Source organism: Rhincodon typus, chromosome 1, assembly GCF_021869965.1.
Source record: "Rhincodon typus isolate 14 chromosome 1, sRhiTyp1.1, whole genome shotgun sequence".
Classification (NCBI taxonomy): domain Eukaryota; kingdom Metazoa; phylum Chordata; class Chondrichthyes; order Orectolobiformes; family Rhincodontidae; genus Rhincodon; species Rhincodon typus.
In genome coordinates, this window is record NC_063332.1 from 98,829,953 (window position 1) to 98,841,527 (window position 11,575).

General features: G+C 44.9%; 1 protein-coding gene across 1 annotated transcript in view; it reads right to left on the bottom strand.

Moving 5' to 3' along the window:
* The window catches only part of LOC109911626 (protein FAM184A-like), a 129,012-nt gene that overhangs the window by 10,186 nt on the left and 107,251 nt on the right, over nt 1-11,575 (bottom strand). The window contains exons 3-4 of the mRNA XM_048602608.1: nt 8,455-8,590; nt 4,972-5,135 (exon numbers count right to left, since the gene is read on the bottom strand). Coding sequence (XP_048458565.1) covers nt 4,972-5,135; nt 8,455-8,590 — 300 coding nt within the window. The remainder of the gene's footprint in view (nt 1-4,971; nt 5,136-8,454; nt 8,591-11,575) is intronic.

Consider the following 11,575-nt stretch of genomic DNA (forward strand, 5'->3'; position numbering starts at 1 on the left):
AAGAAGGATTGGCGGTCATATTTGGAGTCAGGAAGTTCCACCAATACTGTTATGGACAAAAATTTGTGATCATAATGGACCACAAACCCCGACTTGGTCTGCTTAAATAGGACAAAGCGGTGCCACCCATAGCTTGGGATGCATTTAGCGGTGGGCTCTAATGCTAAGTGCGTACAATTACAAGTTAGAACACCGTCAGGGACACCAATATCTGACACAAGACTCCACTAAGCAAGAGAGACAGTTTGATACAGGGGACAAAGTTTGCTGTAAGAATCAGAGAAATGACCCTGCATGGGTAAGAAGCAAGGTTAATGTGAGATCAGACCCAGTGAAGTATAAAGTTCAGGTAGCTGCGAAGGTCCTGAACAAGCACGTGGACCATACGAATGCTGCACAAGTGACCCAGCAGCAAAATGTGCCATGCCCCTGGGAATAATTGGAAAGGCAGCTGGAACCCTTGGGATCAGTATCTCTGTCAAACATTGGTGAGTCCTCTGGATCAGAGATGGAAATAAAGGATGTAGCCCCCCCTCGATGCCTTTGCCACTGAAGAAGAGTGAAATTCTACCGAGATGCACCCAGCAGAAGAAGCAAGCTCCTGTGCATTATACACTGCCTGTATTGGACACCGAGTTGTCTGAACCTTACTCAGTGCTAAAACACCCCAGGACGCTCTCCAAGAAAAAGAACCGGGCACTGCCCTCGGGCACAGGGGGGCGAGATGTAGTCATTCTAACGAGGTCAGCCCGGTGGACCTCATAGCAGACAAGTTCCCTGATTGGAATAAATTAATAGCTCCAATCAGGGAGCCCTGGCTGACAGATAAAAAGAGGCATGTCAAAGCTTCTGGCACTCTGAGAGCTGACTCTGAAAAGGCAGTGCTAAAGTCAAGGAGTGTTCATAAAGAATTACTTGATGACGGGATACTGGCGTCTGTGGATACATTTCATTTGCTGTCCATTCTTAACTAAGCTTGAGAAAGTAGCGACGACTTGCTTTTTTGAACTGCTTGTCCATGTGAAATGTTCCCCACAGTATGGTTATCGAAGTGAACTCCTGGACTTGCAGGGTGATATAGTCCCAAATCAAAATGGTTGAGAGTCTGAGGGGAACTTGCAGGCTGTAGAGTTCCTAAGCATCTACTGTTCTTACTCTTTAAGGTGGCAGAGATTTGAATTGTGCAGGCATTCTGCAGCCTTTATTCAATTTGATTGCATTCACTTCCGTTGCTTGCAAATAAAAGCTCCTGTTTGGAATTGTCCAATTGCTTGCCTATTCGAGATGTTGCCCAAGTGGAAAACGCAGAAGATGTGAAGGACAATTTATTTTTTTTTACATAGAGGGTGGTTTGCATGCAATGAACTTCCTGAGGAAGTGGTGGATGTGGGTACAATTACGATGTTTAAAAACCATTAAGATAAGCACATTAATGCGAAAGGTTTGGAGGGATACGGGCCAGAAGCAGGCAGGTGGGTCTAGTTTAGTTTGGGATTATGTTCGGCATGGACTGGTTGGACCAAAGGGATCTGTTTCCGTGTCGTATGACTCTATGTGGGTCTCGAGTCTAGTTGACAGAGTGACAGTGTCTTAGACACGGTGGTTAGATGGGATTTGGCTAAGACAGGTAAACTGAGTGGTCTGGTGGTTAAATAGCGATAAGGGTGAGAGACTGGGGTTGTACGTGTGAGGAAGTGTCAGCGTACCATGACAGTGTGGCTTTGTGGCTGCTGTGCCATTACGTTGCAGTGATGGGCAACAGCACATTGCTGAGTGGCATTTAAAGATGGCATGGCTCTTTCAGCAGTTATCTGGTGAGTGGCGAGTTCTTCTAGGAATGGCAGTTGACAGAATGGGGCTGGAATCAGGTGGGAGGGGCACTATAGGGGCAGGGCAGGTAATTAATGAAACAAGTTTGGTAAGATGTAGTGAGAAAGGTCATTAGGCCTCGCAAAGGGAAATCCTTTATGAAACTCAAAACTGACAGCCAAATATAAAGTAAGATTCAGTACATTGTGTATTCCCTTGCCTTGACTCCCCACTCAATTACATTATTTTGAATTAAATTCCGTTTGCTACATTTCTGCTCAACAGTCCTGACCAGCCCATTGATAACTTTGTGGATCCTCCAGCTTTTCTCCTCAGAAAGAACACGAGCAATATGTGTACCTACAGACTTCTTAAACAAACACCTACAGTTAGGGCTAAATCATTGATGCATGCTATGAAAAGCAATGGATGCAGTATTGAGCCCAGTTGAACCCAATCATCCAGTCACATCCATCTTATCTTTCTTCAACTGACTAAATTTTGGATCCTGCTTTTCTGACCTGTCCATCATGCAGTACTTTTAGAAAAACATTGCTAAAATTTATTTGCACTACCTCAAAAGCTTTCCATAATAATTGTTAGATGCTAATAAAATATAACTAAATTAACCACAAGAAACTAAAAACCAAAAGAACTGCAGATGCTGTAAATCAGAAACAAAAACAGTAATTGCTGGAAAAGCTCAGTGGGTCTGGCAGCATCTGTGAAGAGAAATCAGAGTTAACGTTTCACATCCAGTGACCCAAGGGGTTAACTCTGATTTCTCTTCACAGATGCTGCCAGACCAACTGAGCTTTTCCAGCAATTTTTGTAACCACAAAAGTCACTACCTTTTTTAAAAAAAAAAAATCCTTGATATTCAAGGTGGAGGTGAACATAAAGTCCCACCATTAACTCCTCCTTTGGCTTCTGATCTGGGCCTCAATACCATCTACCCTCTTCTCTGCCTCTGTCAAAAGGTACAAAACAAACCTATCTTCCAACACCTTTCAGTTAAGAAGAATAGGCATACCAAACTCAAAATGTTAACTCTGTTTCTCTCTCTACAGATGCTGTCAGAACGGCTGTGTTTCTCCAGCATTGTCTGTGTTTGTTTCCAATTTGCAGCATCCACACTGTTTTGCCTTTATTTACAGAATTAGAGAGAGTTTGGCTAACTAACAATTAGAGTCATACAGGTACACAGCATGGCAACAGACCCTTCGGTCCAACTAGTCCATGTTGACCATGTTCCCAAACTAACTTTGTCCCACTTGCCTGTGTTTGGCCCATGTCCCTCCAAACCTTTCCTATTCATGTGCTAATGCAAATGTCCCTTAAATGTTGTAACTATATCTGCATCCACCACTTGCTCAGCCAGTTCATTCCACACACGAACCACTCTCTGTGTAAAGAAAGATTGCCTCTCAAGTCCTTTTTGAAACTTTCTCCTCTCACCTTAAAAATATGCTCCCCAAGTTTTGAACTCCCCCAACCCTAGAGAAAAGACGTTGGCTATTCACCTTATCTACGCCCATCATGATTTTCTAAACCTCTGTGAGGTCACCCCTCAATCTCCTACCCTCCAGTGAACTGGAGAGAAAGACAGTGTACCAAATGATAAAGCCTTCAGGGCAGAACTGACACGAGGAACTCTATGAAAATAAACTGAGGAATGCCAAGGAACTTAAAGACAGCAAATAGGGATCATGAGGGAATCATGGTTGAAAAAAACTAAAGCAGAAAGTTAATGCATTCTTCAACCTTATCAGGATGAAAGAACGCGTGCAATGAAAAGTTTACTCACCGAAAGAATTGAGGGACAAGTTATTTGAAGAAGTATTTATCTGACATTTTTCAACCAATTTCATGACGAAATTGAGAGAACATATCCAGAATGAGGGGTACAACTGAATATAGACTAAAAATGTATATGATTTACACAATAGGGTACATTAGGGTGATTGTTGCATCTGAAGGTAGAAGATTCTGGTAACTTCTGCCTGCTGAAGGCATGTGTTCAAATAATTGTGAATCCTTTTTATTGTCTCCACAGTACACAGACCCAGGTAAAGTACACAGTCTTAAGAAACAGAAAATGTGAAATCCATATTCAAAGGAATGAGGCATCAAATTATTGATCTGCGACTTTTCTACAATACAGAAAGTATTTGTTAGTATTATACATGATACATAGACCCATCGTGGGGCATTAGTTTCCTAAAAGAGCATGATTTTGAGAGTGGAACATAATATCAATCTAATTTATTAGCTTTCATTGATGCAACGACAGACTCATTTCATAGAGGGAAGATGGTGGATGTTATGTGTCTACATTTCATACATTCAGATCTAACATGTTCTTTGGGGAACTGACGTAAGAAAAGCTATCTAGTAACATTTCTAGCAGATTGTTTGTGTGCTGTTGTTCTTGTTTTTCTGTTTGATTTCTGTTTATGTCCTGAGGAGACTTTGTGCCATGTCGACAAACATTGCCTCGTTTTGGTTTTGTGATATTACAAGAATGGATTTCCCGAAGGCAATTTCCCTTAATTTACTTGTTGGTGAGATAAACAGGGAAAGTAAGAGGGACAAAGCTGCAGTATATGCTAATAGTATCTTTTTAATTTTTTTTTGTTCTTTGGAACATGCGCATCTTTGGCAAGACCAGCATTTGTTGTTCTTCACAGGCTATTTCAGAGGAAAATTAAGAGTCAACTATATTCCTGTGGATCTGGAGTCAGAGGCCCCAACTGGGACACAATTTCCTTCCCTATCAATGATAGTTTCAAGGTATGGTCACCATTACTGAGACCAGCTTTCAATTCCACATTTTATTAATTGAATTTAAATTCAAATCAGCTGGTATGGTATGGTATGGATTGACCCCATGTAATCCTAGTGACAGTACCAATGTCTTCGCTTAAAATGAGACTCCCTTCCTCTGCCAAACCTCACTCTGTTTTTCTGAAGTGTTACTTTGGACATGCCTTATTTAATTAAATAAATTACTTTAAACCACCACCAGCCATTGAACGCTTCAGCATCACAAGAGATACATTCGTAAAAAGCTACCAAGTTTAGAAGTTCTAAAAAGGCTTGATGACATCAGGGTTAAATTACGTGCAAATAGGTTGCACAGAAAAATGATTTCAGTCATACCTGTGTCAGCTGTTGAACATGTTCAGCTTCAGTATCTTTATTGTCTTGTTGTTGCTGCAGTTGGCCTTCTGCTAACTTTTGCCTGAGCTCTGACAGATGGGTCTTTAGGTCATCCATCTCTGCCTGAGCATTGTGTCCAGATATGGATAATGCCTTATTCTCATCTAGATGTGAAAATGATAGATAATATCATAATTGGATGATCAGATAAAAGAGAGAAAAAGAGTAAGTAGTTTAAATGTATAGCTCAAATGTTACATTCAATTCGCCTATAATAATGGTCTTGTAGATCTGTGCTGCTTTTTCAAGTCTTTATTTAGAAGGCTATAACTTTAAGGACAATAAAAGACAATTTTCTTAAGCACATGACCCAAAAAGCTGGTCATCTATTTGAAATATCAATTTAAATTTATATTGTACTGGCACCACTTGCATTAGTATCTAATATATGCAGTATCATATCATCATCAGTGCCGTGAACACATATCTAACCCTATTTAGCAGCATATTTATTCCATACAGTAATAGCACAAGATTTCAACTTGGTACTATTTATTTCTAGATTCAGGACCGAAGTATAATGAGAGGTGTACAAGCTGCCATTCTCTGGTGCCATCTCAGAATACAAAAGACAATTTTAAAAAAAAAAAAACAAAAAGCAGAAATAAAAGAAAAGCAGGCAAAAGAAACAAACACCCAGATCACTCCCCTGCCTCCACAATGAGTCCTTCCTGCCAGAAAGAGAAAAGCCACAAAATCCAATTCTCTGAGGAAGGGGTCACCGGACCTGAAATGTTAACACTGAACTTTTCTTTACAGACGCTGCCAGACCTGCTGAGCTTTCCCAGCAACTTCTGTTTAAGGCCATCCCTCAACCTGCGAACAGGTGCCCTGAGTCCGTGCACACCACTGCAGGTGGAACACCACTGCCTTCGCCATCACGTGCCCAGGCTCAACCATGTCCTACAGCCGCACCGCTGCTGCTATTCTTTAGTGCCATGTTGCCTCCACCGATGTGGCCACCAAGAGTCTGTGCTGGGCTGATCTTGGCGACGCCGCCGCTGCTGAAGCTGCCGGGTCCTAACAAGGCTCTGGCTCAATGCTGGGCCTGCCATGGTTGAAGCAGCTGGTGCCTCGGTCTGACTTACGTTGCTGCCAGTGCCACCTCCTGGGACCACCATTTCAGCAAAGGAACCTGCCGCCGCTGACCACCCGCCCCCAACGCCGGGAAGAAACCGCTCCCCTCTGCTGCCGACACTCTGGTCAGCAGTTTGTGGCAAATCATTTTCCAGTAGCTTATGATCTGTTTCAATGGCAAAACAGGCATGGTGAAATTATGTAATGCTAAATACTAGAGCTAATGCGCTCCACATTGGAATAATTGACTTGTGCAGCTGGAAGGGTTTTGAACAAAAAGCAATTGGTGTCTCAACTGAAATAAGATTAATGGTCTCAGATTAAAAGCACCTTGAGACAGCAGTGACCAGAAAACGATTGAATTTTACATCAGGTTTGAAAGAGAAGACTGCGTTTAAACTTAAATAAGGGTCACCAGGTCAGTGAGCCACTAAAGCGAACTTTGATCCTAGGATAGGAGATACCAATAAAGCAGAAGCAAAAATTTAAAAATAAATTTCAGAATACTCCAGAATAAGTATATTCCTACTATAAAGAAAATTTCTAAGGTGAGGACCCACCGTTTGTGGTTAACTGAAGTAGTTCAGGAAGCCAAACTTACGACAGGCAGGTCAAATGATTGGTTAAAACATAAAGAATGGCAGAGAATTACTAAAAGGTTAATCAGGGTGGGAGTGTGGAATTCAAAACACAAACAGTTCAGCCATGATCTTGTTTGAACGACGGAGCAGGCTTGAAAGGGTGAAGAGCTTACTTGTGTTCTCAATTTCTATGCCTGCCCATATGCAATGTGCTGCTTTTCTGTTCTCCTTATCAAAATCATCAGCCTTCCATTTTCCCACACTATTTTCCACATATTAAATGGTCGACCACTCTCCTAACCTACTTGTATCCTTTTTGTTGTTGCCTCACAATTTACTTTCCGACCTCTGTGTTTGATCAGCAAGTTTGACCACAATTCCAAATCATAGAATCTCTACAGTGTGGAAACAGGCCCTTTGGCCCAACAAGTCCTCACCGACCCACACAGCATCCCAACCAGACCATCCCCCTGTAACCCATCTAATCTACACATCCCTGAACACTACGGGCAATTTAACATGGCCAATCCACTTAACCTGCACATCTTTGGACTGTGGGAGGAAACCACAGCACCTGGAGGAAACCCACACAGACACGGGGAGAATGTGCAAACTCCACACAGACAGTAACCAGAGGGTGGAATTGAACCCAGGTCCCTGGTGCTATGAGGCTGCAGTGCTAACCACTGAGCCACCCTAATTCCTGTTCCCTTCATCCAAGTCATAAATATAGATTGCAAATTGTTGAAGTCCCAGCCCTGATCGCTGTCCCATCCCTCTAATTACAGTTTGCCAACCTGAAGATGACCCAATCACCCTGATTCTCTGCTTCCTGTTAGCTAATTTTCTATCAATTTTTAATATGTTATCCCAAACACCACGAGCCTATATTTTGGGACGTAACCTTTTTGTGGCACCTTATTGAATGTTTCTTTGGAAATCCAATACACCAAATGTATGGTTCTCTTTTATCCACCATGCTTGGTCCATCCTCAAGAAATTCTCCCTTCTTGCAGTATCCTGGATGGTCAGATGAGGCAATTTCTTCTTTGTGATCATGCCTTGAATCTGTGTACGTTAGTCTTGCTTTTGTGGGGTCATTTGCAACTCATCTTCACTGTGTACAAGTAAGTAATTTCTCTCAATCTGTTGATACATTTGGGTCAGAACTTTGTAAATCCTCTCACTGAACCTCAAATAGGTACAAAGTGGGGAGCAGTTACAACTTGTGGGGAGTTGCTAACCAATGAGCCCAGTGACCAGATCACTGCTTAACTGGGGCGCTGGCCTCATTATTAGCCCCCACACCCTCCGCAGCACCCCACCCCCCCAGGAGTAACCTCAGTTTGTAAATCCCCTCACTGACCAACACTGAACCTCAAACACTTATGGAGTTGTGACCCATCACCTAAGTGTAGTATCCACAGTGGCCATCCCTCCCTGTCCACAAACCTCCTGCATCAGCAGAACTGCCAGGCTGGCTGCTTGGTTTGGGCCTTTCTTATCATTTGTTAAATACCAGTGATGGCTAGACCTGGACCTTCAAGTGGTCAACTGGCCCATAGGAAGGCAGGCTGCCTGATGTTACTTTACTCTTGGTAAAAGGGCAGGAGTAGGCCAGTACATGATGGGCAGCCCAGCCACTGGATTTAATATGCCCCCCCTGCTTTTAAAACTCTTGGTGGGGGAATGGTTTGACAAGCCCATGGCATTACACCACCAACTTCTTGATGTGGCTGGAGTGTAACTAACAATGTACTCCTACCTGTTTTATGCACTATTTCAGCTTCCTGCACCGAAAGTCTCTCCCTCAAGTGCTCAGCTTCATCTTCCATCTTTTGTAGTTTTACATTTGATGTTGTCAATTTCTTCTCTGCCTTTTGAAGTTGTTTTTCCAAATCCTAAAATGCAGTGAAAAGTCTGATCAATGGAACATTGCTTTGAACATAATACCAACATGCAGGAAAGTAACCAGTTGTAGTATAATGACCTTAATTAGTTGTCTATGATTCTATAGATTTTTCCTTCTTTAAATATAGCCAAATAAATATTTATACATTTTTGAACGTTTATGCAATGTCAAGCTGAAGTGTCTTGTACACCAAATGACTATTCGTCCTTCAAACACTATTTATACATACAAACATACAAATTAGGATCAAGATATTGGCATTTAGTTCCTTCAGTTTGTTCCAACATTTAATTGGATCTTGGCTGATTTCTGTTTCATCCTCCACTCCCTTTGATTTCCTTGGCAATCAAGCATCTAGCTCAGCCTTAAAACTTCTAAGGACCCACCATGATTTCCTCTGAGAAAGAGAATCCCACAGATTAACTACCATCTAAAAGAAAAATATTCTCTACAGCACCATCTCAAATGGGATAGCACTTATTTTTAAACTTTGTCTGCTTGTTCTAATCCCTCCCACAATATCCTGTCAGCACCTTCTTTCGAAGTGTGCTGTGTTTCAAAAAGATCACTTCTCATTCTTCTAAACTCTATTGAATACAGCTCCATCTGTCCAACCTTTCTGAATAATGCCATCCATTCTTCCTGGGGCTCCGTTGAGTGAACTTCCTTTGAACCTCTTCTGACGTTATTTTGCCCTTTCTTAAACAAAGAGACCAAAACTGTATACCACAGCCAGCAGCTCCAGAGGAGACAGCAGCACCCAGCCCTGCCGAGTCTTCACCATCCTCCCAGACCTACCCCTTACTGAGGACGAACGGTCAGTCCTCAGCAAAGGGCTCACCTTTGTCCCCCTCCACCCACAGATCAACGAATACCGCTCACGTTTGGACATTGAGCAGTTTTTCCTCCGCCTCCGCCTCCACGCTTACTTCTTCAACCGCGAGTCTAACCCTCCCTCTACTGACCCCTTCTCCCACTTCCAACACACCCCATCCTCCTGGACACCACCCCAAGGCCTCCTACCCTCCCTCGACCTCTTCATCTCCAACTGCCGTCGAGACATCAATTGCCTCAACCTCTCCACCCCTCTCACCCACTCCAACCTCTCCCCCGCAGAACATGCAGCCCTCCGCTCCAATCCCAACCTCACCATAAAACCCGCGGACAAGGGAGGCGCAGTTGTAGTATGGCGCACTGACCTCTACATCGCCGAGGCCGGACGCCAACTCTCCGACACCTCCTCCTACCGCCCTCTTGATCATGACCCCACCCCTGAGCACCAAACCATCATCTCCCAAACCATCCACAACCTCATCACCTCAGGTGACCTCCCACCCACGGCCTCCAACCTCATCATTCCCCAACCCCGCACTGCCCGCTTCTACCTCCTTCCCAAAATCCACAAACCTGAATGCCCTGGTCGACCCATTGTCTCCGCCTGCTCCTGCCCCACCGAACTGATCTCCAACTATCTGGACTCCATTTTCTCCCCCTTGGTCCAGGAACTCCCTACCTATGTCCGTGACACCACCCACGCCCTCCACCTCCTCCAGAACTTTCAATTCCCCGGTCCCCAACACCTCATCTTTACCATGGACGTCCAGTCCCTCTACACCTGCATTCCCCATGCAGATGGCCTAAAGGCCCTCCGCTTCTTCCTGTCCCGCAGGCCCGACCAGTCCCCATCCACTGATACCCTCATCCGCTTAGCCGAACTCGTCCTCACCCTCAACAACTTCTCTTTCAATTCCTCCCACTTCCTACAGACAAAGGGGGTGGCCAAGGGTACCCGCATGGACCCAAGCTACACCTGCCTCTTTGTAGGTTACGTGGAACAATCCCTCTTCCGTACCTACACCAGCCCTAAACCCCACCTCTTCCTCTGTTACATTGATGACTGTATCGGCGCCGCCTCATGCTCCCACGAGGAGCTCGAACAGTTCATCCACTTCACCAACACCTTCCACCCAACCTTAAGTTCACCTGGACCATCTCGAATACCTCTCTCCCTTCCTGGACCTCTCTGTCTCCATATCGGGCAACCACCTAGAAACCGATATTCATTTCAAGCCCACCGACTCCCACAGCTACCTAGAATACTCCTCCTCCCACCCACCTTCCTGCAAAAATGCTATCCCCTATTCCCAATTCCGCCGCATTCCACTCCCGTACATCTCAGTTGTCCTTGTTTTTCAAGGACCGTAACTTCCCCCCCTCAGTGGTCGAGAACGCCCTCAACCGTGTCTCCCACATCTCCCGCAACTCATCCCTCACACCCCATCCACGCAATAAGGACCAAAGAATCCCCCTTGTCCTCACGTACCACCCCACCAACCTCCGGATCCAACGCATCATCCTCCGACACTTCCGCCATCTGCAATCCGACCCCACCACCAAAGACATCTTTCCCTCCCCACCCTTATCTGCTTTCTGGAGGGACCACTCTCTCCATGACTCCCTTGTCCGCTCCACACTCCCCTCCAGCCCCACCACACCCGGTACTTTTCCCTGCAACCGCAGGAAGTGCTACACCTGCCCCCATACCTCCTCCCTCACCCCCATCGCAGGCCCCAAGAAGACTTTCCACATCAAGCAGATGTTCACCTGCACATCTGCAAAGGTGGTATACTGCATCCGCTGTACCCGGTGTGGCTTCCTCTACATTGGGGAAACCAAGCGGAGGCTCGGGGACCGCTTTGCAGAACACCTACGCTCGGTTCGCAATAAACAACTGCACCTCCCAGTCGCGAACCATTTCAACTCCCCCTCCCATTCCTCAGACGACATGTCCATCCTGGGCCTCCTGCAGTGCCACAACGATGCCACCCGAAGGTTGCAGGAACAGCAACTCATATTCCACTTGGGAACCCTGCAGCCCAATGGTATCAATGTGGATTTCACAAGCTTCACAATCTCCCCTCCCCCTACCGCATCCCAAAACCAGTCCAGCTCGTCCCCGCCTCCCTAACCTGTC